At 41.5% G+C, this 24,706-nt stretch overlaps 5 protein-coding genes across 18 annotated transcripts; 1 reads left to right on the forward strand and 4 right to left on the reverse strand.

Annotated features, from left to right (window-relative positions):
* Nucleotides 1–351: 351 nt before the first annotated feature.
* On the reverse strand, nucleotides 352–3,696 carry LOC124342196. The gene has a single exon (XM_046795159.1). The coding sequence runs from the start codon at nucleotides 3,694–3,696 to the stop codon at nucleotides 352–354; it is 3,345 nt and encodes a 1,114-aa protein (XP_046651115.1).
* A 4,561-nt stretch (nucleotides 3,697–8,257) lies between these two features.
* Nucleotides 8,258–14,850, reverse strand: LOC124342588 (spindle pole body component 110-like). 11 transcript variants are annotated; one of them, XM_046795609.1, is made up of 13 exons: nucleotides 14,716–14,850; nucleotides 13,935–14,047; nucleotides 13,686–13,754; nucleotides 13,563–13,614; nucleotides 12,151–12,248; nucleotides 10,209–11,908; nucleotides 10,050–10,145; nucleotides 9,893–9,997; nucleotides 9,776–9,838; nucleotides 9,521–9,583; nucleotides 9,356–9,460; nucleotides 9,137–9,286; nucleotides 8,258–9,076 (listed from the first exon to the last, which is right to left on the reverse strand). In XM_046795609.1, the coding sequence occupies exons 5-13, from the start codon at nucleotides 12,162–12,164 to the stop codon at nucleotides 8,601–8,603; spliced, it is 2,772 nt and encodes a 923-aa protein (XP_046651565.1). In that variant the 5' UTR covers nucleotides 12,165–12,248; nucleotides 13,563–13,614; nucleotides 13,686–13,754; nucleotides 13,935–14,047; nucleotides 14,716–14,850; the 3' UTR covers nucleotides 8,258–8,600. The 11 variants fall into 11 exon arrangements, with proteins under 11 accessions (XP_046651565.1, XP_046651566.1, XP_046651564.1 ...); XM_046795610.1 differs by lacking the exon at nucleotides 13,935–14,047; XM_046795608.1 differs by lacking the exon at nucleotides 14,716–14,850 and adding an exon at nucleotides 14,113–14,249 and having other exon boundaries at nucleotides 13,563–14,047.
* LOC124342571 (bumetanide-sensitive sodium-(potassium)-chloride cotransporter-like) lies at nucleotides 13,346–18,760 on the forward strand. Of its 3 annotated transcripts, none has more exons than XM_046795570.1 (23): nucleotides 13,346–13,526; nucleotides 13,601–13,774; nucleotides 13,887–14,153; nucleotides 14,245–14,413; nucleotides 14,491–14,586; nucleotides 14,654–14,672; nucleotides 14,738–14,975; nucleotides 15,042–15,156; nucleotides 15,224–15,363; nucleotides 15,439–15,544; nucleotides 15,615–15,715; nucleotides 15,779–16,016; nucleotides 16,109–16,230; nucleotides 16,296–16,431; nucleotides 16,503–16,714; nucleotides 16,774–17,015; nucleotides 17,076–17,224; nucleotides 17,295–17,424; nucleotides 17,485–17,594; nucleotides 17,652–17,766; nucleotides 17,830–17,969; nucleotides 18,030–18,141; nucleotides 18,214–18,760. In XM_046795570.1, exons 1-23 carry the CDS (start codon nucleotides 13,503–13,505, stop codon nucleotides 18,344–18,346), a joined length of 3,288 nt encoding a protein of 1,095 aa, XP_046651526.1. In that variant the 5' UTR covers nucleotides 13,346–13,502; the 3' UTR covers nucleotides 18,347–18,760. The 3 variants fall into 3 exon arrangements, with proteins under 3 accessions (XP_046651526.1, XP_046651527.1, XP_046651528.1); XM_046795571.1 differs by having other exon boundaries at nucleotides 17,076–17,218; XM_046795572.1 differs by having other exon boundaries at nucleotides 13,605–13,774.
* Nucleotides 18,761–20,286: 1,526 nt separating this feature from the next.
* Nucleotides 20,287–23,320, reverse strand: LOC124342795 (TATA box-binding protein-like 1). 2 transcript variants are annotated; one of them, XM_046795961.1, is made up of 5 exons: nucleotides 23,167–23,320; nucleotides 22,418–22,754; nucleotides 22,096–22,349; nucleotides 21,940–22,034; nucleotides 20,287–21,873 (listed from the first exon to the last, which is right to left on the reverse strand). In XM_046795961.1, the coding sequence occupies exons 2-5, from the start codon at nucleotides 22,733–22,735 to the stop codon at nucleotides 21,641–21,643; spliced, it is 900 nt and encodes a 299-aa protein (XP_046651917.1). In that variant the 5' UTR covers nucleotides 22,736–22,754; nucleotides 23,167–23,320; the 3' UTR covers nucleotides 20,287–21,640. The 2 variants fall into 2 exon arrangements, with proteins under 2 accessions (XP_046651917.1, XP_046651918.1); XM_046795962.1 differs by lacking the exon at nucleotides 23,167–23,320 and adding an exon at nucleotides 22,916–23,096.
* A 228-nt stretch (nucleotides 23,321–23,548) lies between these two features.
* On the reverse strand, nucleotides 23,549–24,535 carry LOC124342874 (MRG/MORF4L-binding protein-like). The gene is made up of 3 exons (XM_046796077.1): nucleotides 24,249–24,535; nucleotides 24,030–24,151; nucleotides 23,549–23,964 (listed from the first exon to the last, which is right to left on the reverse strand). Exons 1-3 carry the CDS (start codon nucleotides 24,367–24,369, stop codon nucleotides 23,704–23,706), a joined length of 504 nt encoding a protein of 167 aa, XP_046652033.1. The 5' UTR covers nucleotides 24,370–24,535; the 3' UTR covers nucleotides 23,549–23,703.
* Nucleotides 24,536–24,706: the final 171 nt, after the last annotated feature.

Consider the following 24,706-nt stretch of genomic DNA (forward strand, 5'->3'; position numbering starts at 1 on the left):
TTTGAAGGAAATCCAAAATTTGGCCAAAATCGAGAATTTTCCTGAGACATAGAGCTGTATTTCACGACGGCGTGACAAAGACATATCATTATAAAAGATTAGTAGATGTACGATGAGGAATTTCAATTGACTAGGCGAAGTTAGACGAGAGATGGAACAATGGAAATAGTATACAGAGCGATGAAAAACGAGATATAATACACTACGATGCAACGATGGAGAACAAATTCATGCGATACATGTCATATAATCACATGCAAAACCATTAAGGAGCTGGAGTATAGGCTTCCTGGTCAACCCCATGTCCGCGGATGTGGCGATGAATAATGGAGACAGATCCCTGGATAGCCATCAGACGGCACTTCCTCCGGAGGCGGCGCCAAGGAGCCGGGGGATGTTGAGGGCGACAGCAACCGCGTTGTTTGAAGGGAGCCAGGATCCCAAGGCGCCAATAACGAAGGGGAGAGTTAACCCCAGGCAGCTGTATTTCTCTATTTTTCTGGCATGGCCAGCGTCGAGGGACTCAGGAGCGTCGAAGGTGATGGTGAGATCAATTATTGTTGGTGGGTCGGTCGAGAAGATGACTATGTCCGGCCTCAGGGTTGAGCCAGGGAAGACTCTGTTGACAGACGCTGCATGGCCGGCCCTGGTGATGGTTTTCACAATTTCCGCCAGCACAAGGTCGTGTCGGCGGCCAATGGCCGGAAGATTACTGCGGCAATGGCTGGTCACGTGTGAGGTAGTCTCGGCATCGACCTTGCATCTCCTGCACTTGGTGTTGGGAGCAGAGCAACCAGGATTCCCGAGGAGCGGAAGCAGGCCGAGGCGGCTCTTGTGGATGAGATTCCACTCGTTGAAAGAGAGGCAGGTCCGATGAGATGAGAGGCGGGCAACGTCGTTAGATGGGTCAAGTAGTAGCCCCCTTGCTACCCTGCCCTGATGCAAGGCATTCGTGAGGGAGATTGTCCAGCGTTTCCGGATGACTGTGCGGAGGCCCCTTACAGCTTTCAGAGAGAGGCAGGAGACGTCGTCGGCGATCACTTTGGTCGATTCATCGCCGGATACATCGATCCTAACCTCAAGTCTTCGTGCTGATTTCCTGGCACGGGACCAGGTATTGGAGCCGCACTTGTAGAAACGGGTGTCATAGAGTCCACCTTCTAACGAGCCAGAGAGGTAGTTAGAAAGAGGCAGCGGATCAGGTGGCTTGCCGTCGAATCCCCTGGAGATGTTTTGGCTGAGCTGGGCTCTGGCAGTGAGGCGGACAACCGGATCGTTGCTATCGAGGAGTTGAGTGGCACGAGCGATGATCCAGATGTCCGAATCTTTTGCCAGTTGAGAGGCACCTAAGCCGCCAGCCCTGCGATCAGAATAGAGGAAGCCGTTATGAGCAGTGTGGGGGACGTTGGCAACGAAACGGAGGAATTCGGCACAGCGAGCATCCATCTCATTGAGAAAACCGCGAAGGACCCTCCCTGTGGCGAGATGATGAGAGAGAGACGGCAGTAGGTGGGCTCTGTAAACCTCCAGTTTTTGCCAAGGCGCCAAGTCAGAATCGGCGACCTTAATCAGCTTGTCGGGCAGATCACAGACGGGTCGAAATGTTAGACGAGTGCCCATGGGGACTCCTAAGTAGCACTCGCTCTCTCCTTCCTCCAAGCAGCGAAGAGAGGTGCCATGAATGTGCAGGAGAGATGAGTTGGTGGCCTTACCCTTGGACAGGGAGAGGAAAGAGCATTTTGCGACGTTGAACCTGAGCCCGAGTTTCGCCGCCACAGAAAGCATGGCGTCAAGAGTAGGCTGAAGCTGATCAGGAGAGGATCCAATGAGGGAGAGGTCATCCGCGTAAGCAGTGGCCTTCAGCAGGGAGCCGAAGAGATTAAAGCCTTGGTTGGTAGGATCCTTGGCGCAGCGGATGAGGGGCTCAGCGGCAAGGTTGAAGATGATGGAGCTTAGTCCATCTCCCTGACGGACACCGGACGTGGGATGAACGGTGACCAGTTCCTTGTTGACAACAAACTGGAAGATGCTGTTGGTGTAGATGTCAGTGAGAATGTCACGGAGCTCTGTCGGGATCGGAAGACTCTGAAAGAGTTGATGGAGGAAATCGTGGGGGAGCGAGCCAAAGGCGTTGGCAAGGTCGAGCCAGCAGATGGTGAGTCGGCTTTTCTTGAGCTTGGCCTGTTCGATGGCCGATTCCAGCAGCATGGTGTGTTCTTGTATTCCATGGACCCCAGGAAGGAAGCCCTTCTGTTCAAATGACAACCAGTCATTGTCGGACGCGACTGCGGTAAGGCGAGATGCTATGGAGCTCGAGAAGAGCTTGTATATGGTGGAAAGCAGCGATATGGGCCTGAAATTGCCGTAGTCGTCAGTAGGGCCCTTCTTGTATACCGGGATGGTGCGAGCCGATTTCCAACAGGCAGGAATGCCGTAGAGCCAGACCGCAGCGTAGAGGAGCTCAAGCAGCCGCCCAAAAGGGTCCAGACGAAGAATGTCTTTGTATTCAACGCCGTCAGCTCCAGGAGAAGTATTGGAGGCCCGTTTGAGCTTGTGTGCGACCTCCTGGCTCGATGGTGGAAGTGAGAGCAAGGAGAGGTCGTCATCGGACAGAGGGGCCCAAGAGCATGCGTCGTACGCCGCTTTCGCTACCATAATGTCCGCTTCCGGAGGGCGAGGCTGCTCATTGGTGGCCTTGAGGAAGAGTGTGGCGGACTCGATGGAGCCAGTGTAGCACTGCGATGTCTCGCCCAGAACCTTGCGTACGGCCCTCTTCGGGTATCTTTTGAAGAGTGCTTGGAGTTTGCTGGCCGCCTCCCATCGCTTGGCATTGTTCTTCTGACGGATTCGCTGTTGTTGCCTGGACTGGTGCCTATGCGTGTTGGACCTTTGAGGTGACGTACGAGGAGGACGAGGAGGTCTAGAGGCCTCACTGCTAGGTGGGTCGTCTTTCGAAGTGCGAGAGTGCCAGTCGGCAGCGAGATCAGATGCGATCGTGTCCAGCTCAGTCCTGGAGGAGCACTCCATGATTATGGGAGCCCAGTGTTCGTAGAAGAGGTTGGCAGGAGTTGGACCGTCTTCTTCGTCAGGCAAGCTGCCGTCCAGATCGTCTACTCCTAGTTCGAGAGAGGGACTGGAAGCGCCGGAGTTCGTGGTAGGCGAAGTCCCGAGAGGAGAGTGAGGCGAAGAAATTGGCTGGTATGGAACGACAGGGCCTTGGTGAGAGACGCATGCTGGCAGATTGATGGTAGGTGGAGCAGGAGCTCGTCTTGTGGCTGGAGGCGTTGGCTGTGGCCTAGCGTGTGAAGGGAAAAGAGCCGGATGTGGTGCATCAATGCCTGCCAGTGGGAAGTTAGCCGAAGGAGCAGGATCCCGACGGGGCCTGCCAAAGCGTGCCGTGGGGGGAGAGCAGCTCGAGTGTGAGTGTGGGATCCATGAATCGTCCCTTGTCTTTCGAGTAGAGGTGTCATCAGGCGTCTCGTAGTAGGTTGGAGCAGGAGTATGAGCAGGTGTAGTCCTCACAGTATCCAAAGAGGCACAGTTAGTTGCCCCAGCCAGGGCACCATTCCTGCTGGCCTGTTTAGCAGCCGCACGGGCAATGACAGAAGGGTAGCAGCGGTTGGAGCAAAACTTCTTCTTGTCGTTGTGGCAGATGAAGGTATTTCTGCAGGCACTGTTGCCACAGGCTTTCTCCATGTCGACGGATAGACGGATGGCCAGAGGCTGCCCCGATTCAGTGAAGTAGAGTCGGAGTAGAAGAGTCGGTGTAGTAGAGTCGGTGTAGTAGAGTCGGTGAAGTAGAGTCGGTGTAGTAAAATCGGTGTAGTAGAGCCGGTCAGTTGACGCGGGCCAACGAGCCGGACAAACTGACGGATGAAAAAACCAGCTGACACTGGCCGGAAGGCGGACAAGCTGGCGGAAAATTAATCAGCTGACGCGGGCCAACGAGCCGGACAAACTGAGCGGAGGTGAAGAGTCAGCTGACGGGCAATGAAGCCGGACAAACTGTGATGCTGGAACAACTAGAACGTAGAAACAGCAGACGGAAACAGATGACGGGCTGAATAGCTGGACACTGACACTGGACACATGGACACTGGACACTGTGACAGCTGACTGGAAGGGCGTTGACGAAAGACGACGGAGTGAAACAGGATTTTGCGGACGGTCCGGCGGAACCGACCAACGCAATCGGGCGGGAGATAAAAGGAGAAATCACGGACGATCTGGCGAGATCGACCAATGAGTTCAAACAAACGGGGGGAATATCCACGGACGATCTGACGAGATCGACCAATGAACTCTCGTCAGACGACACACAGCAATTATTATATTGAACAGGACAAACGGACGATCAAGAATGAAATATAATAATTGTAAATTTTGCTTTCTTCGGGTTGAAGATCTGGACGACTGCGACGTAAACTGCCAGCTGGCCAGTTTCTTCGTGGTTATTTTGTACGTCGAATGAATATTTACTGAACTACTGAATAATTTTCTCCCTGCCCCATTTCACCCAGAAGCCAATCGCAGATCACAACAGACGAAATTCCCAGGTGATGATGGACGCCAGTCTAACTTCTACTTCACTTCCAATGTCGTCCAAATTCGCCAATGTCGCAGTAGTAGGAGGGGTGGTGTAGTTTGGTCGGTGTAGTAGCTCTGGTGTAGTATGATCGGTGAGTCAGTGGGAGTTATCCCGCTAGGTGTTGGTCTGGTCACTGAGAGAAAAGGCGGCTCCGCCGGCTTGATTAAATGAGAAGAGGAACTGTATAAAACTTGACTTGCCCAATCACTCGTGCCGAAGCAATTAGGCGAGTGCCGAGTGAGCCTAGTGAGCAATTCGTCCAATTGGTTGATCAGTAACTTCCAATTCCCATATGCCAATATGGTTTCTCAATATGAAGTAGCCGTTCAAGGAACGGTGGCTACTGCCATCTAGTGGCGTTGTTGGCGTGCTGGATAGCAGCCATCTGGCGGAGAAGAGAGATGACTCGAGCCGTAGCGTGGTGCGTAGGGACGAGATTAGCATGGAATGTCAAAATAAAGTATATGCAGCAAAGTGGACAAAACTGAGTTCAGATTGAAGAGCACCGCAAGTTTAATGTTGGTGGTGGATTACACAGCACAGAAATCAAGTTTTTCCACTCTAAAAATTCAATCCAGGAGGAGCACCTCTTACACACGTCCGATCGGTTCGACAGCAGACCTATATTAAAAAACTGCTTGTTGATTTAAACTTTTAAAGTTCCCGCTTCAGTATTTACAGCAACTATACACAGTGGTGGTGGTAGCGTACTTGTTTTATGGGGGCAAATCGTACTTTTAAAATTTATATATGCTGGCATCCCGTTCCGGTTTGCGAGGTTCCCGTAGGAAATATCAATTAAAACTTTAAAAAAGCAAAAGTAAAGTAAACATTAAATTCAAATGAATGACATGAATCTGATTCGGTATGGTGAATCAGGAGATCCCTTCGCGCTTCGTTAATCGTCGCACTCTCTTTTTAGCTTAAGTTACAGCAAAATTTATTGTTATCATAAGCAATATCAAATATGAAATAGTATACTAATCAAAATTAATACATGCTTATAGCAAGGCTTACTAGCGCCACTGTCCTGATAAATAAATATTTAAAATTTTGGACGTTCAGGCCCAACAGCTGGACGTTCAGGCCCACGTAAAAAGTGGGCCTGAAAGCCGGGGCCTGAACGCCGGGGCCTGAACGTCCATGACCCCACGATGTAAACATGGGCGACACTAGCGACATCTGTGGTTCTATTGCCGGATATTTCAAATAGTTTTTAAAAATTTCTTTGTATGCGACAGCAGAACTCCAACGACAGTAGAACTCAATTTTTAAAAATTATTATAAAAAAATACCCGACAATAGAACTCAAGTTTCGACAGTAGAACTCCAATACGCGACAATAGAACTCTGATAATTTGAGCTGCGACTGTGCAACCAAGTTCAAAACTCATTACCAGATGTCACTGACACATTTAACATGATGTCAGAATGACACATTTAAATATGAGCTAAAAATTGTGTCGCTACTACTACCATCATGATCTAAGATATTGAAATGAAAAAGTCTCTACAATTGGGAATTAAAAGCTTTTAAAGTCTAAACAGTGCACTTGAAATTTGAGAGACATTCTAAAAGACGAACGACTCAACAAAAGCGAAGAGAGAATAAAACAGACGATATAGCCTACGACATTCTTCTACAAGGTGTCACTGATGAGCAAGGCAAATAGACGTCAGCACTCGTTCTCGGCTGTAATACTGTAAAGATACCGTAAATAAATTTACACTAACCAACTTCTGTTGAATGAACGGTGATATCTTGGTGATGTCTCTAATAAACTCCACAAGTCGTTAGTAGCGTCTCTCTGTAATCTTGTTCTCAACCTGTTGGTTGGTTAAGCAACTCCATGGGATCTTGGTGATCTGATAATCCCCGGCGTTCTACTGCTGACAACCTTAAATTAAATTAAATGTTAAAAGAACCAATTTAGTAAATTAATTATTCGTCTTACGTAGAAGTCAGAGCGACATTGGTGGTGGCACGAGCCGTCGTGGAAGCTGTAGCAGTTGCACCAGCCACTGAGGTCCAAACCGTTAACTTGATTGGTTAGTTACTGCTTCGTGGCTGATGACCACGAGTCAGCATCTGCTCCTGGGCTGCTCTTGAATAACAGCTAGTTATTGAGTAAGAGAACCACCAAAGATTCTGCACCACGGTCTTCAGATCTCGCGGTATGTGTATCACTAACATTTTGGTGCAGTCTGTTGCTGTTGGCCAGATGGTCGATGCATCGCTCGTTCCAAACGGGGAAGCTGAACAAGCAGGTGCAAGAGTTTAAGAGCTGAGCTGAAACTGACCGTTTCAGTTCTTTTAACAATAAAGTAGTTTTGTTCTTGTTCCGTCGCCGGATGCAGCAGGGTGGTCTTGGGCCTGCGCTGAAGCTGATTGGGCGGTTATCATGGGCAACTAGCCCAGGCTAGGCGGGTCCCGAAGCGGAACCGACTTTCATCTTAACAACTTAAGATGTTTAATCGTCTTTAGGGATATGAATAGGTCCATAGGGCTCCCAGTTGCTTCGGCTGCGTAGACACCAACGACGTCAACTTGTTCCCAGGCAATTCAACTTTCCAGCAGGATGTGTTTTAGGCGGGCAACCTTAAGTTGGTGTTCTAGGAATGGTGTTCTTAAGTAGTACGTTGGGCGATCAGCTGTTTGGGCTTTTAGTTCCGTTTTGGGTTTCTCTTCAGTTCTTTAAATCAGGTGGTCGTACTGGCAGCAGTTGTTTCGATCTTCTCGTGGAAGTGCTCATCAATAACCCAAAGATCCAAGCAATCTTTATTCTTCTGTGATAGTTGGTGGCAACAATTTGGGCGCTTCCGCTATCTTGCGTTTACAGGTATAGAGAGAAGAGTTGCGCACTATAAAGGGCCCGTCCATCTGATAGAGAAACGAAAGAGTTCAAGCAATACAAAATTTGAATCAGTTAAATAGAAATAATTTACTGGTTTCTGTTGCAATGTTCTGTATAAATGCTGGATCAGGACATCCACCAGTCCTCACTGTATGAATTTTATCAAGAACCTCCTGCGAATTTTCCAGGTTGTTAATTTAACAACATACAACAGTGTATGTTTTCTTCTAAGTCTGGGGGAGGGGAAAAATTATGTTGCTAAGGGATTCTTGTTATTGATGAATTTCGTGCAGTAATTACTGAAATAGATGAGACAGATATGAATGTTCCTTTAAGGGCTTGATAAGAGGTTGTCTGATATAAGCTGGACTTGGTGGTGATGTCTCTAATTCCAAATTCCTTTTTCCAGTTTCTTCAATGATCATAATAACAACCTTGTAATCAACTCTGTTTAGTTTACTGATAAGCAGGTTGGGTTCGAAGCAGTAAAACTATTCCTTTAACACTGTGAAGATATACTCCCCTCCTCCTTCACATAAACGAAAAGTTATTTTAAAAATTGGTCACAATTTATTACATTTAAAATTTTACCTTAAGCCTCACTTAATGAGGGGTTATTGTGAACTTGTGATTAAGAAGTTAAGAACAGAATAAAATTTTTTTGCCCACATTGGACCTATCACTATCAGTTTCCAATATTTTGTCATTATTAATTCCTTAATTGAGAATTCCTAAATATTGAAAATAAAAGTTCTTTTCAACATGATCTAGCCTATATCTTTTGTTTTCAATCGATGACTATATCAAGTTTGAGTCAATGCTGTATTATTGTATTTATCAATTATCACCAAGAAGAAAGAAATAAGAACACCACTTGTTTGAATTATTTCAGGGCACGCAGTCGACGTTTTTTTTACTTTGCATTTCACTCCGTTCAGTGGCACTACTGGTTCGGTTTTGCCAGAGGGTTAAAAAAAGTGTAACGCGTTGTGTGCTATTATAATCACTACAACCAGCATGACTACACTACATAAAGCGTCTTTTTCTAAAGAAATTCATACCCCTGAATTAGAATCGATACCTTATATAATCTAATGAAAAATTCGAGCAAATTGTCAGTCGATTATTGTCAATTGGGCATTTCGTATGATCAACATTCAAAGGGATCCGACAATTTCTTCCTCCAACATGAAACAGGTGATATAGGTGTAATGTTTTTGGTTGTTCAACAGAAATGAGTTCCTTATGGAAGTAATCTCCACCCAGACTCGATCGTCTTTTTTTAAGTTCAGGGTCGATTGAAGGGTTAACTGACTATATTGATGACTGACGACATTTTCCTCTTCAACCAAAGCAAATCCGATTTTCTCCCCATTTAAATGCAGAGCAACTTCTAAGTAAGCAGAAGAATTAGAAGATGAAAATTGTGCCATTCCCCCGAATGAGAAGAAATAAATTCCCGGTAGTGGTGCCGTAAATGTCCCTGATGTCAAATTCATGGCATTTCCTTGGTTCACTCGAGCAAAATCAAACGGAATTGGAGTTCCGTATGTGTCAAATGAAACATTTTTTTGGACGTAGAAATAGATTGGCGCCGATTTGACATCGGCGTATCCGATCAATTTCTGCAAATCTGCGAATAAAAGAATCATAATATAAATAACCTGGGAACGTAAACATATCGTAGGCCTACCATTTTCATTTGGATAAAAATCACAGTACACAATTTCCATCTTTTCCGATCCCTTCACCAAAAAGAATCCGCTCAATTGATGTCCCATTCGATCCAGATCTTTGCAGTTGGTTGGCATTGAACCAATATCTACTATTTCACTCGTTCGGGCTTCGAAAGAAAATTAAAATTTAATTTTTTTGTTACATAAAACTAAACTTTTTGTTTATAATTTTATACCTTTTAATTTTGCTATCAAATATACGACGGCGGAATTCGTGCTGCTCAAATCCGTTCTCGTTGTGGCCAAATCAGTTGTTATAGTTTCCAGTTGACCTGAAGTTGCTGAACCATTTCATTCGTCTTAATTAAAACAATCTTAATTTATTAGAATATAAAATATACCTTTCAGTTCTTCTCTCAGATTGGATTCGGTGCCTTTTTGATCGCTAAACCATTGCGAATTTTCTACAAAATCACAGGGAACAAAAAAAAATCTCTTTGTAAATCTGAAATATTTTGTTAGAAAAAAATAATAATATAAATTTTAAATAGGTTGAAGAGAAAGCAATGTATCGGCTTTAGCATATAGTAGAACTATTTAAAATATATTTTTATAAAGATAATTTAGTTCTCCCATCTATTTAATATCCGGTTTACCTTTAAATTCCATAGACAAGTTTTCGACGCTGATCTTCATTTCATTCAATTCTTTTTCAGTCGCTAAATTAAAATTGAAATTTAGTATTTTTCTCATTTTCAATATAACACTAATACCATTTAATTTTAATGATACATCATAGATGGTCATGTTGAAATCTTCCCTCGTTTTTTCTAATTCAGATTTCGATTTCAACAACTCCTGTTTAGTACCTGTAATCGCTTGTTTTTGTTTAATTTAGGATTTATTTAATTCCAGAATAATTCAAAATACCTTCTAATTGATTATTTACAACACTTCTCACAACACTCAGTTCCGTATTTGTTTTCGCCAAGTTCATCAGAGTTGTGTTTAAGAGTTCTCTCATGTCTGCAAACCAATTTAATTATTTGTTAATTAAATGTTTCGTTAAGTCTACAAATTGTTACAAACCTTTCAGTTCGTCCTTTAAATGGTTCCATTCATCAGTGACGGTCAATTCTGCGTGTTCCACAAATTTAATAGGCGCCGACAGTTCTGCGTTCGTGTAACGGACACGAACATTGCGATCCTGAAACGATTGAGAGTCACGAAATTTGCCCAAATTGATTCTGCTTAGTTGCATAGGTTTCGGTACAAATTTATCTCCGTCCCATTGGACGTGACCTCTGCTTTCTTGTAATAGCTTTTCCACGTCTTCTTTCAAAATTTCATCCCGCCGGGAACTATCGGAATTGTTAGCTAATTTTTCTGAAATCGCCGAACTGATTCTGTCCACGTCAGCCCAACTGTTTGAGTCGTATTTGTGTTGCATTCTTTCTTTATTCTCTAAATTTCTGGCGTATCTATTCAAACTTTTCTTTGCATTTTCACTCATCTCGCTCTGTCGTTCGGTATTCTGCGAGTTACTATTTTCTACTCCGACTTTGGCGCTACCACTAAATCCGTACCCTTGCCCACTGACTTCCGTGTCAACTTCGTTGGTTTTAGAATTGCCATCTGCAATTTGATTGCGGCTAAATTGCTCTTCTTCTGTTGCTTTTGATCTACTCGTTTCATTTAGATTCGCATCTTTCGATTGATTTACGCGACGAGTTTGTTCCTCTTGACTTTTCTCCGCGTCTTTATTACTCGAAGCCAATTTTTCGATTATTTCCGATTGCTTCTCCGCTTTTTGAAACATATCTGCTAGTTTCTTTTGAGTTTCCATGTCCAGTTTGTTAATAATTTCATTCAAAGTTTTCGTCGTTTTGTCCGGTCGGTAATTGTCCTCATTCCAGAAAACAGAGTCCCACATCTTTTCACTTGGTTCTTTGATGGTCATCCTGGAAGTGATCAGCAAATCCTTTAAAATATTCAAAATATGAGACTCCGTGTCCGGAGATCCGACCTCGGAGTCGTCGAATGTGTCCATTCGGATGTTGGTGGCCGTTTCCGTCAGCATTTTCTTCTCGTCATTGGCCGTAAGAAAAACTTCTTTTTTGTCTCCAAATTTCTGTAAAAGACTAGTGACCATTTGACCGGAAGTGACGCTGTCGATGGTGATGGTCGTCTGTTTGGTTTGTGACGTCTGCGACGACAAACTGTAGAGGAGTTTTAAATGGTCGAATTGGGTTGGATCGGATTGCATTTCTTCGGCCAGTTCGTCGCAGACTTCTTGGTCGTAACACAACAAAGAAAACCACAGGGTCTTGCTCTTGTCATAATTCGTCCACTCAGGATAAAGCGAATAATCCACTGTAGGTCTTTTGCTGGTGAGAATGACCTTCTCCAAGGGAATGACTCTCACTTTATTGGTTAAAATTTCTTGGCCGACGATTTCCTTCAAATGTTTCACAACTTCACTTTGAACTTTGTCGTTCCACATTTCAATGCGGAATCTCATTTCTGATTGCTTCGTCACCTTGTTGAATTTACTAACGGCACTTTTGTGGTCCAGTAGCGCAATGGGAGAGTAGAAATATTTTTTGTCGCCGGCAGTTGTCGTTATCTTGTGATTATTAGCATGTTCGTAAATTTCAATGAGGAAATTGCCATATTCCATGGAACTTAACGTATCCGGTGAGATTTGCAGTTTCGCCCAAGAAGAAGCACCCAAGTTTTCTGATTGGCAATTACAGCGAACGGCAAAAGCCAAAAAGATGAGGATCCACCTAATCGGAAACATGGCCATTTTCATTCAAAATGGGTTTAGTGGGTTTGGGGGGAGGAGGGATTGAGCTGTTTTTTTTTTAAAGTATTTTTCGAGCCAATTTTTATTAAAATTAAAGGAAGTGTACAGTACGAAAAGGTTTAACTTATCTATAGATCAATAGATGTTGAAAATATACGGAGACTAGCTTCAGTTTTGTTGACACGACTGTTGGCGAATATTTCAAACTGAAGGGAAACTCACCACTTACTACGCATTTATAAAGAAAGAATGAAGGCACCCTCCAAAGTCTCGCCAGTGCACATGCAAGTCTGCAAGTTCGCGCGGTGAAAGTCCAGCATCTAGTGGACGATAAAACATAAGTTTCATTTGATATTCCTGGTAATGATACAAGCAACGTTCTGAAAACAAGTTTTTGATACTTTCAAACGATTGCCTGATAAAGAAAATAAACCAATCGGATGTATAACCAAAAGGTTATACATATCAAACACTATCGTATCGTCAGCATTGAGCACACATAAATATAAGTCAATCGTTGACTACATGCGACATGCCCTTCCCTGTTGATCCTAATTTTGAAAGAGAGGGTTTGAACAATCAAATTCTATTCTATGTATTTTTTTTTTTTTTTATTCGTGAACCAACTCGTTTTACGTCATCGATTTTAATTGAAAAGGCTACAGCAGACCTGGAGACCCCCAAACAAATGCTAAGTAGAAAAAAAATTCAGAGCAGCGATCCAGCGAACAATAAAATTAAAGAATTCTCCTATTGGTCCAACATAATAAAAAATCTTTCTAAAACAGTATGGGAATAAAATAAACAGGTGGCATTAATGGCTGTAAACTCAAACATGCACGATCACTTTAAGGTTATTGGGTACGTGACGGGAATTAATAAAAATCTATCAGTAGCCATTCACGTCATCAAATTTTCTAAAGTAATCTCGGTTGAGTGTTTTGAATGCTAGATTTTAATCACGGTTTACGCAATTAGACGTCATCGTAGACGAGAGTAGAATTTATATCGAAATCCCAGTGAGAATTTCTTCGTAGTACGTCATACGATAGACACAACACAAAATAGCAATAATGTAGGCTATCCACAATTGCTTTAAACGTTTGGCGTACTACACTCAATTGAAGAATTCGACTAATTATTAATCAGTCTAGATTTGTAGTTGGCCAAATCGTCTGACGCGCGCAAATTAATGAAATATCGACTTCCATTCGTTAACTGTTTTACTAAATCGATTCTCAGCTTAATTCTCTTGTTTGCTGCTTACCACCGGCAAGATTGGGTGGTGATAGGGAATGGTACTCATTTCCGAAATCTTAACACGTTCAAAAGGGAAAATGCCTTGCGTCAATAACAACTCCCTATGCTATATAAACACTCGCAAAAGAAATCAAAGAGGCACAATTTAATCAAACAAGTCTCCGACTTGTGGCGTTCAGATGCGTTGGATCTGACATTAACTTTGCTTACCCAATAAAAAAATATTGGCTGCTTATTGTTTTCAAGTGAAAAATTTGCTCTTTGGTTTCACTAAATTATTTCAACTCTGTGTCAGTACAACACTAGGCCAAAGGATGGACAATCCAGCATTTGAAAATGTGAGTAAACAAGCAAATGAAATTTAAAATTCTTACTTTTGATTTCTTGGTTGCTGATTCGATTTGGTTGAAAGTCAGTCGAAAGTCACTACACCAACGAAAAACGGCAGCCAACGAATGATGCACTTGGTAGTAATAAAAGCCGTTTTCGAAAATTACCTTCTAAAATAAACGTGATGGGTCCAACAGAAGACTCTCCCACATTGCACGAAATGCCTCCATTGTCTCCTATAATGGAAAGCGATCAGGTATAGCAATTCCAAATTTAATAATTTGCTGATAAATAAGATGCTACAGTTAATAAATTTGAATAATTTTTTTTACAAACTGATTAGTTAATCATGTAAATTCCAATCATAGGAAATTAAACAAACACCAGTACTGAGTAAAAGAAACAGTTTGGAATACTTAGGAGCCTCAGTTCTGATTCAAAAGGGGAGGGCTTCTGCTGCTTCGTTCCGCCAATTGATGCGCAACGTGAGCCGGGATGTCATTCCTAGTATCGATAATTACCGGATTTCCTATCAGAAACAAACATCCATCAGACCTAGCCTGCAAGACTTGTGCAATCCTTTACCTAGCCAACCTTCAGTAAACGAAGAGATAATGATTCAGGATTTTGGGGAGGTAAATGTTCTCTCTAAATGATTGCGGTTTAAAATGGCATTGTTTACGACATTCATACGTTTCGATTTGCGATAATTCGCGTGATCGTCAGACACCAACTGAGAGTGGTCCAAAAATAACTGAGGAAACCGTGAAAGAAACTAAAAAAGAAGACGTCAAGTTCGGTTGGATCGAAGGAGTTTTAATCCGCAATATGATGAGCATTTGGGGTGTTATGCTTTTCTTGCGACTTTCGTGGGTAGTAGGGCAAGCAGGATTAGGTGAGCTGTTTTTCGCTGTTTCAAAACTAAAACCTAATCGGACTTAAAATCTATTAAATATTCTGTTAAACACAAAGGCGAAACTTTGGTTATCATCGGTATTTCGACGTTCATCACTTTGGTGACGGCCTTGTCCATGTCCGCTATCTCAACAAATGGAGAGATCGGTGGAGGTAAACTTCATTTAGTCAAAACCGTTCTTTGAATCAAGAATAATGTCTACGCTATTATCCATTTCAGGCGGCACTTATTTTGTCATGTAAGGCATTAGAAGAATAATAATGAAAAACAAAACAACCTACTTCTAACAACCGATGAAATTAGGTCAAGAGTTTTGGGTCCTGAGTTTGGAGGTTCAATCGGCGTCATCTTTACCATCGCCAATGCGATGGATTCCTCCCTCAACGCCGTTGGTTTCGCTCAAACCGTGCAGGACATGATGAAGGAATATGGCGGATTGATAATCGTAGATGGAGGTGACAATGACATTCGCATCATCGGCACCCTCACCATGTTATTCATTTGCACTCTCTGCGGACTTGGATCCTATTATGAAACAAAGGTTTTATTCTGTTAAAATTGACGTAAAACAATTTAGCACACAACTTACCAGATTTGAAAACTATAGATGAAGAATATTATGTTGCTCATTATGATGATTTCCCTCTCTAACTTCGTTGCTGGAAGCATTATGGGCCCGTCGGATGACTTGGAAAAAGCAAAGGGATTCACTGGCTACAGCGGTACACCTGAAATTTAAAAAAAATAAATGTTCGACCACAATGCTAACTTAAAAATGTATTAATGCAGTGAATCTGATGAGCGAGAACTGGAAACCAGCTTACTCCATCACGGACGGACATTTGCAGAATTTTGTTTCTGTATTTTCAGTTTACTTTCCGGCAAGCATAGGCATTCTCACCGGAGCAAACGTTTCCGGTGACTTAAAAGTACGATTACTGCCATAAGGTTAAGAACGGTGCATTTTGATAAGACTTTACACGCTCAAATTTAATCTAATTTAGAACCCAAACTCGGCTATTCCCAAAGGAACCATATTAGCCATCATTATTTGCAGTTCAGTTTACGCCGGGGTGGCCATCATTTGTGCAGCCACAATGACACGGGAAGGTAATTTTATCAGAGGAATACTGAAAAAATTATTAACGACATTATATCTAACCTGTTTGCTTATTTGTAGCTACTGGGGTAGTTATAGACTTGACCAACATGACTTATTTAGAAAACGTCTTCTTAGTAAACAGTACCGAAAACAATTTTGGACTTTATCATGATTACCAGGTATTTGAATAAATCAATTTTCTGAAAGTGAAATGAAATGAACATTTTTAAAATGCAATTTAGGCGATGTCTTTGATTTCTGCATTTTCTCCCCTCAACTATTTGGGTTGTATCTCCGCTACCTTTAGTTCAGCTCTGTCTGAATTCGTCTCTTGCCCAGAGTTACTGAAAGTTATCGCAGCCGATAACCTCTACCCTTATTGGATGGTTGGTTTTTTTGGGATTGGATATGGAAAATCAAAGCAGCCTGTCAACGCGATCGCTTTTACTTTCCTTCTATCCCTGGCTTTCGTTCTGATAGGTAACATTTTAACATTTTCAGTAAAAGTGAAAAACCAAAGATTAAGTTTTTTTTTTTAATAATTAATAAAAAATCTACTGAATTTTTTCCAGCTAAATTGGATACAATAGCCTTGCTGATCTCGGATTTCTTTCTCGCTACGTTTGCCCTCATAAATTTTTCCACTTTCCACGTTAGTTTAATCAAACCAATCGGATGGCGGCCTACTTTTAAGGTAGTATCTAACTAAGAAAATGCAAAAGATTCCATGAGTCAATGACTGCTCTGATATAATTTCAGTACTACAACAAATGGCTGAGTTTGCTGACGGGAATTTTGTCAATCGCGTCCATGATCCTCATGAGCCTTCCTCTAGCAATAATTACAATAGCAATTATTCTGTTCTTTTATTTGTTAGTTCTTTACCGAAAACCAGGTAAGACTAACGTTTTCCATCAGTACGTTAACAGAGGGACTATCATCAAACATTTTCCCATTACTTTTAAGAGGTGAACTGGGGATCATCTACTCAAGCACAGACCTATCGCGCCGCTCTGAATAGTATTCAACAACTCGTTCACATCGAGGAACATGTCAAAAACTACAGGCCACAGATTTTGGTTCTAACGGGACTTCCCACCACTCGCCCTGCTCTTGTAGACTTTGCCTATCTCATCTGTAAAAATAATTCCCTGATGATCAGCGCCAATATCGTTCAAGTAAGAACATCCCTGAGAATCTTAAAAATAACACTAAATTCTATTTGAATGGTGAAAAGGAACGATTGACATTTGAAAAGCGGTCAAAACTGCAGCAAAAAGCTTATAAATACCTGCGATTCGCCAATATCAAGGGGTTTTGTTCCGTTGCGGATAACTCGAATCTTCACACGGGCGTTGCTTCAATGCTTGGCCTCACGGGATTGGGCAAAGTGAAGCCAAACATCCTGATGATGGGATACAAAAACGACTGGCTGACCTGCGATGGAAAGTCACTGGATGATTATGTGCTGACAATACAGTAAGTTTATAATACATTAAAATATTAAAGTTTAAAGAGAAAACAATTTGAACATTTTAGTACTGGATTCGAAATGAATGTAGCCGTCGCAATCCTTCGACTACAGGAAGGATTAGATTGCTCGGAAATCTTGGCTGACATTGACGATTTGATGAAAAGTAAATCTAGCGAAGAAAATTCGACAATTACCAGTCCCACAAGAAGTAACAGTACGTAATCATTTCTTTATAATACCTTCAAGTGCTTATAAACATTCTTCTCGTTTTAAAAACGTGACAGTAATGACCACGAGTAGCTTGGAAACGATAGCAGAATCAGAATCCACAGATCAGGTTGAAGGCAGCCAAAAGGTGGAGGTCGGAATTCCGCAAGATAAAAAGAATATGAAAAAGCAGGCTATTTCTTTTAGGTGCATAAATTATAACCACGTTATTAATAATGCAAGTTAAACTTACCATTTTCTACGCAGAGATCCCGATGGAAACGAATTGCCAAAAAGTTTGATGAATAGAGTCATCTTTTTCCAGAAAAAACAGAAAAAGGACACCATTGACGTCTGGTGGTTGAGCGACGATGGAGGTAAAATAAAAATAAATTTCGAATTCCTTTTATACACTGAATTTGATTGACTAATAGGATTAACACTATTGTTACCGGTTATCATCAATAGTCGATCAAACTGGTCGGAGACTAAATTGCGCATTTTCTGTACGGCGTCCGGTGTTCAGGAACTGGAAGATGAAAAGAAGGGGTTAGTTTAATTCTTTCTATTTAAAAGATGCATTAGATCTATTTCGCACACCCAAAAAACTAGAATGGCAGTTTTACTTTCCAAATTCCGGATTGATTACTCCGACCTCGTGGTGATCAGTTACGTTAACGCAGAGCCGAAAAACAAAACAAAGTTATGGTTTGATGGCCAGATTCGATCTTTCTTACATCAAGGAGAAAGTGGTAATGCTTTTATTACTTTTGTACACTAATTGACTTGTTTTCAGATCAACTTATTTATAGGACCTCGCATTAAGGAAGAAGACCTTGAACTATTCCAGTATAAAACCAATCGTTATCTGAGATTAAGGGAATTACTCTTGTCTCACTCTTCGGATTCAAACTTGGTCGTTATGTAACAATCTTTCTTTAAATAATCGGAATTAAACAAACAAAATATTTAAACGTTTTTCGATTTTGCTATCAGGACTTTGCCGATACCCCCGAAAGGAGATTTTAATGCACTTTACATGGCCTGGCTGGAAGCTCTCACAGCGAACATGCCTCCATTCATGCTCGTGCGTGGGAATCAAACGTCCGTTTTAACATTTTATTCTTAAACAAAAGGCCACTTTTTTATTTGTTGACATAGTAGATCCTATTGTCTAACAAATAAAATTATGTGGCTATTATTATAAGATACCCACTGAAAATATAGCTCTAACCATTCCCATAAACTTTCTATCGATTTACCTTAAATTTAGCACCCTTTGTGGTTCTAACAAACCCATTATGAATATATGTCTTTAAAAAATTACAATATTGTCAAAATCTATTCATGAGAAGGCTCGTGCAGCAGTTCGTGATATACCTTCTAAACTATTACATCACATACCATCTGGAATTTTAAGGTTAATTATTTAAACAAACATTTTAAAATTTAATCTTGCTCAAAATGATATGTTGTGTAAGATCTAACTGATTTTAACGATTCAAAACTTGAAATTTCCCACGTGTGAATACAAACATGAACATAAACATGACTTACCAACAAAAAATGCTGTCTGGAAGGCGACAATCTCCACAATGCGTATCTTTCCTCAAGTATTTATTACCTACAAGTAACTCAAAATAAATAACGGCATAAAACAAATTCCATTGTGTCACCTGACGTACAGATACCACTTTGTGACGATACATTTGGTCATACACACCTCGCACAGCTGATCTTCCTCCTCCTCCACTAAATGTGTAACTTTTTAGATTGCGTTGTTGCCGTTCTTACGAGCTACGATTATATCAAGTGAATTTACATGTCATTAAATCATATTCATTATTATTTTTCCTAATAACCAATATGCGCGCTCCAAATTGGTGAGCGACGCCCAACTCTGCATAGGATTTAGCCAAGCAAGAAGAATAAGAAAATGGCAGAGTGAGACTGTGAGGTAGTTGTTGGGTAATTATTCACATGAAAAAAATGCCATAGCCCTACATAAATTATGACTTACGTGCATTGAAACTTACACTTATGACGATAATGAATGAAATTTGGTTATTTATCAAGTCTAAATCAGGTCTAAATTAAGTGCGTTTTGATTTTTGAATCTTCCGAGCTGACTTACGGATGCCCTCCTCTACAAATGCCAGCTAGAAAGTACATCAAATACGAAGATTCTTATTTTAGGATAGAAATAAAAAAGGAAAAAAAAAGCAATATACCAGTGTTCGTCTTCGCCACTAAACGAATAAGCGCAATCCATTCCAGATCCTAGAAAACAGCCGGTAAAGCCGCTCACGATCAAATAAACCAACTCCCGGTTGCCGCCAAAACAACTTGGCTCCTGTCAGCCTTACAGTGACAGTTTCAGCCAAACCGGCAGCAGCTCAGGTAAAATCAATTTCCGAGAAATTAATACCAGCAAAACTGGCCCTTACAGCATCTGGACAAGCCACAAAATCCTTCTTTGACCGGAGCGGCGGCTTGTTCTGGGGATTAAAAAAAAGAAGACGGCAGCTCCTCCAGTAAACTGAATATTTGAATAGCCAACAGCCACCACAAGAGACCAACTTGACTGACGTGACAAATGATTGGACTCCTCAGACCAGAAGACTTGGAACATCATTTCCTGGAAAAAGGTTTTAGTTTTCTCTTGGTGCTTGAATTTAAGATTTTTGTCGCATTTTCCTTTACTCGCTGTCATCGGTGGATGACTCGATCGTTCCATTCTGACCAAATGCGTGCTGGGGTGCTGCATGTTCCCGTGTTTTGCGACACTGTAAAATTTCCTGTAATATCGATCAAATCAGGAGTCAAATAAAAAAAATAAAAAAAACAGTAAACACAAATAGTTTCTAAAATGATTTACCTCTCACGCGATACGTTTATCAAATAAATACTGCTACTTGGGCAAAACACGATTGTTGTCAAACTAAAATCAGTCAAGGCAATGCTGTAGCACAAATACTTGAAATGATTTAAATGAGGAGAAGAGAACAAATCTAATAATAACCCGACAATAAAACCACAATCGAATTAAAAATGAAGGACACGGTTCCATCATCTGGAAAATCTCGTTTATTGAGAACCGTTGGGCAAGGACGATTGGAAGGTAAGTTTGACACGCACACTCACACACGCACACGCATTCGCACACTCACTCACAAGCATTGGTATCATCCGATTGTTATTGCTCGCTGAACTGAGGCAATCAACCCGCTTTCAGGGGGAGTGGGGGGGGGGGGAGGAGGGGGGCTAGAGCTGAGGAGCAATCGGAGGGCAATTTGGTGACTGGACTTCGCAGTCGTTCGTGAAGGGCAGAAAAAAAAACAATACAATTTGAACGATTCTGATGACTCCTTGTGTTCTCATTCTTCTGGGTGGATCTTAGTTTCAAATCTAGGGAAATAAGGATTCGTCAGTTTCTGTATTGAGAGGGAGCAGAAAAAGCGGAACCTGCGAACCAAAATTTTGTTCCATGTTTAACACGAAAATTTAGGGCACGTGCCCGTGTTCCAGAAGAGCGTAATTGTACATTGTAGACTATAACATGGGACACGACCGAGGAGGAAAAAAAAAATTAGGGGGGTAAACGAAACGAAAGACAAATTAAGGATACTCAAAAGCAGGCCGACAGCCTTAAGCACCATTTCGAAGAACGAAATATTAACTGTTTTAAACTACAATCAAACGTGGTGAATAGGAGAAAGGCTGGCGATTTGTTTAAGAATCGACTGGACCTAAATTACTTTTTTTTTTGTTTCGTTATTTTTGACGAGTGCTTGTCGTCTCTTCGAAAATGGGTATCCTTTCTTCAGACGCAAAATGAAGATGAAAATCGTTTGAGAGGGTTAAATAGAGTTTGAACGCTGATTTCCGTCAACTCTTTTTTCGTCAGAATTCAAAAGTCGCAATGTCCAAAAGGAGCGGAAGACTGTTTCACATCTGACACACGACCTTAAGCTTTAGCCTAACGGTAAAACGTTTGGTTGGTGGGACTACTAAATCGAGAAGAGTATTCATGAGAATTAGAAAAAAAAAATAAAAAAATTGAACTGAACAACAATTATTAACCTCGATAGTGGCCAACCAACGAAAGGTCGCGAATGAAAGGTGAATCCGCCTCGAAAAAACTGATAACTGAAAGTTCGAACAGCTAGTGACAGGGTGTAGAGAAAGGGAGGAGAAGTGAGGGGGGAAAAAATTAGATGATAGTATACAAGATCGTTGGGATCGAAAGAGTGAAAGCTGAAAAAGGTTTGGTCGTACTGACAGCGAAGTGGCCAAACGGATTTCAGGAAGGGGAAGAAGAGCACCAAAGAGATTTCCAACTTGAGTCTGAATTTGCTTTCAACGACTCGACCCACGATTCGGTTGCTGTGATACGTAATTTTAGTTGGTGATTCTGAACGGTTTAATCGTGGCTCTGATCACTGTCAAAGTCTTCCGCCTCCTCTTCGTCGTCGATTGCGATACACTCTTCATCAGCTTCGAAGCCAAAATCTGAGGAACACTTGCGTTTGAACCCGCGTGACCGTTTGGTGGCTTGCATTGTTCGTATGTCTTCAGGAGATCGTTCTTTACGAAATTCGAACACTAGGGGGTATATGTGTTCGATGGCTGATTGGACGTTACCCACGCATGGCGCTGAAATGAAATGCATCAACCAATTAATGAAAATGAACCAGAAACTCACAAGCCAATCGTGTATACCTGTAACTGTAATGCTGCCTGTTGAGAAGATTTTTAGGGTGGCCTTAGGTTCCTTGAGACGATATGTAACTCCAGGATGCAATTCAGGTTCATAACTGAATCAAAGCCACACACACGTCAGCACAGATAAAAGGAATTCATCAAACATTTACGAACCTGGCTATATCTCTGTGTTTGGCTGAAAAAGGCGTTATTTTTATCGCAAAAGGCATTGTACAAGTTCCCAGAACATTGACTACTCTGTAATTTACTAGGCGTAATTTTGGGTAGCCTAGTTTGGAGACCGAACGAGTGATTCGTCTAGCGGCCTGTTTGGCTTCATCCTCACTTGTTGCCCCTGTACAGGTAACTTTTCCTGAGGACCAGATTGAAGCTGTAGTGTATGGTTTCCGTAATCTCATGGTTACCATCTGCAACAGAAACGTAAATTGAAATCCAAAAACTGTGAAAACAATTTGAGACTGTGACTGAATCTTACCCCATTTTCTCTACGGTACTCAACATTGTAGCCACTCTGAGCTATCTGCTTCAAGTTGAGATGGGATTTAACACTGAAACTGCATACCACATTGTTGATTGTAATATCAATGACTGGCTCTTCACTAGGTGTTTCTTTAACTTCCTCAATAACTTCACCATTGTTCAATCCATTCTTTTCACAATCACCAAAACCATTGCTGGCTTCGTTCAGAAACACTTCCGGTGAGTCTTTGTTGTTGGGTTCCAGTTTGAGAGGAACAAAGTTCGTGGCAGTGTTTCCATTGGTCAAGACAGATCCTTGAAGCGTCATGGCCATTCCTTCCCGAGAGCCAAAACTGTGAAAAGACAGGGAAAAACGTATTAAATTAGAATATTGAAACGATGTTAACGTAAACACAAGGGGTGTCTCTGGTTGGGCAATAGCCGTATCAGGCGGTATCCATTTGTAGCCCGAATCGTGTCTCTAACCACGAGATCAACTTAAAAATTCCACTACCGTCTGAAATTGCTCCGACTAGATGCCAAACAGATTGAGAAAACCGGTCAAAACACACATAATTTGATGAGCTTTTCAAGAATTCAGTGTGTGACGTCCTCCCTCTTCACTTCATACACACACAGACACACACTCATAGGGCGACATCACATGGCCGAAAATGTAATGGTGATTCATCCTTAAATTATCTCAACTTTGGCTTCTTTTTGGAATCGATAGAGAAACCTAGTATTGATCAATGTTGTTCTTACCCGACTTAAATAAATTCTTCAATCAATTTTTTATGCGAATGAAAATACACGTTGCAAATCCCAGCACATCGTCGGCGAGGGCTCTGTAAAAAACCGAAGAACAGAACAAACAGTTGCTCGCAGTGCTGCACTGGGGCGCTTTCAAGTGGCAATGAAACGCACTACAAAACCAGTGCATTCTCTTCCTTCCGAATTTCCGATGCCTCTTCCAACAACTCTTTCGAAATGTGGTCACGTCGAATTCATTTTTAATTATTATAATTTTCATATATACTTGAGAAACAGGAAATCGTATCGACAACTTTTTTTTTTAACTCTCTAAAATAAGTGAGATAATGATGGAAAGGTTTTTTCTAAAAAATAGAAATTTAAACGCGTGATGTTGATTTGGGCGGTCATTTTTAAGTCCGGCCGAATTTTTTTTAACACAATACCCGAGTTACAAAATTTCATTAAACGGTTTCGCAATCAATAATGTACGAGTGCCGAAAAAGTTGACATGGTAAAAAAAAAAAAAAGTCATTCATCTTCTTGTTTTCAAATTCGTCGACGTTTTGGAGTGATTTGCAGTGTTCCAGGGCTTGGAGCAGTGCTGGCTCTTGTTCTTTTCACAGCTTTCTTTTCAATTGGCTGGGGTGTTTCAGGAACTTTTTCCTTCTTAACTTCTTCCTTTTCCTTTTTTATCACTTTCTTGGATTCAGCATCCTTGAATTTGCTATCCATCAATTCGCCATACTCATCAGTGGAAAGGACAAAGTCCATTTCTTCATTGGGGAAAGGAATTTTCTCGTGCTCATCCTAGAGAAAGAAACAAACTCTTTAATATAAAACAATACAGTGAATATTAATGACAGTGAACAAACCAGTTTCTTGAGATCGTACAAGCTTGCCAGGTGATCCCAAACACCTTTGGAAGTGACTTCTTTGTTCAGATTCATTGCCAGTTTTTCTACGATGCAGGCCATTTGAAAGTATTTACTAATTCCTGTAAAAAGAATAAATGTTTTAAATATTTAACACAAATTAAACCTGCTGTGAAACAAGTGTAGAAAATCGTCGTCATTTTCAAACGTTTTTCTTACCTATGGGTCTGGTGCCACACAGAATTTGTAACAGCTGCAATTCGTTATCGACGGTACCCCATTCCACTTCTGCAGCCTCCAAAGTCTCTTCGTTTCCTTCAGTTTTTTCTTTGACGGCCATAATCCAATTCAATTCGATTTCAACTGAATTTTAGTACTTTGGTATGGAGTGGAGATTTCTCCGAACGTCCGACTAGTGGTTGAGGAAAACGAAAATAACAACCGGCTCCCTTCTGACAAGTGAAAATACCATGCACACACACACACACACTCCGCAACGCCATCTGTGATTCAACTATCCAACTGCTAGTCAGTTTGTTTTGTTTCTTTTCTTTTTCACAATTTAATTAAAAAAACTGTTGTTGTATAAATGTTTCATAATTGACCCGACAGAAATTAATTCAGTCAGCCAAAATGGAGAGAGAAAAAATAAAAGAAACATCCTGTTTTATTTAATC

Source organism: Daphnia pulicaria, chromosome 6, assembly GCF_021234035.1.
Source record: "Daphnia pulicaria isolate SC F1-1A chromosome 6, SC_F0-13Bv2, whole genome shotgun sequence".
Classification (NCBI taxonomy): Eukaryota; Metazoa; Arthropoda; class Branchiopoda; order Diplostraca; family Daphniidae; genus Daphnia; species Daphnia pulicaria.

Excerpts from the sequence above, each read along its gene's own strand:
- LOC124342196 (XM_046795159.1), bottom strand. The coding sequence starts at position 3,696 with ATGGAGAAAGCCTGTGGCAACAGTGCCTGCAGAAATACCTTCATCTGC.
- LOC124342795 (XM_046795961.1), bottom strand. The coding sequence starts at position 22,735 with ATGGCCATGACGCTTCAAGGATCTGTCTTGACCAATGGAAACACTGCC. Across the intron at positions 22,350-22,417 it reads AGTACCGTAGAGAAAATGGG|ATGGTAACCATGAGATTACG; the intron begins GTAAGATTCAGT and ends TTTCTGTTGCAG. Across the intron at positions 21,874-21,939 it reads AGGCAGCATTACAGTTACAG|CGCCATGCGTGGGTAACGTC; the intron begins GTATACACGATT and ends ATTTCATTTCAG.
- LOC124342571 (XM_046795570.1), top strand. The coding sequence starts at position 13,503 with ATGGACAATCCAGCATTTGAAAAT. Across the intron at positions 17,225-17,294 it reads CAGTCCCACAAGAAGTAACA|TAATGACCACGAGTAGCTTG; the intron begins GTACGTAATCAT and ends AAAACGTGACAG. Across the intron at positions 17,425-17,484 it reads AAGCAGGCTATTTCTTTTAG|AGATCCCGATGGAAACGAAT; the intron begins GTGCATAAATTA and ends TTTTCTACGCAG.
- LOC124342874 (XM_046796077.1), bottom strand. The coding sequence starts at position 24,369 with ATGGCCGTCAAAGAAAAAACTGAAGGAAACGAAGAGACTTTGGAGGCT. Across the intron at positions 24,152-24,248 it reads GTGTGGCACCAGACCCATAG|GAATTAGTAAATACTTTCAA; the intron begins GTAAGAAAAACG and ends TTCTTTTTACAG. Across the intron at positions 23,965-24,029 it reads TGTACGATCTCAAGAAACTG|GATGAGCACGAGAAAATTCC; the intron begins GTTTGTTCACTG and ends TTCTTTCTCTAG.
- LOC124342588 (XM_046795602.1), bottom strand. The coding sequence starts at position 11,934 with ATGAAAATGGCCATGTTTCCGATTAGGTGGATCCTCATCTTTTTGGCT. Across the intron at positions 9,839-9,892 it reads TGTATCATTAAAATTAAATG|CGACTGAAAAAGAATTGAAT; the intron begins GTATTAGTGTTA and ends ATTTTAATTTAG. Across the intron at positions 9,584-9,775 it reads CTTGTCTATGGAATTTAAAG|AAAATTCGCAATGGTTTAGC; the intron begins GTAAACCGGATA and ends GTGATTTTGTAG.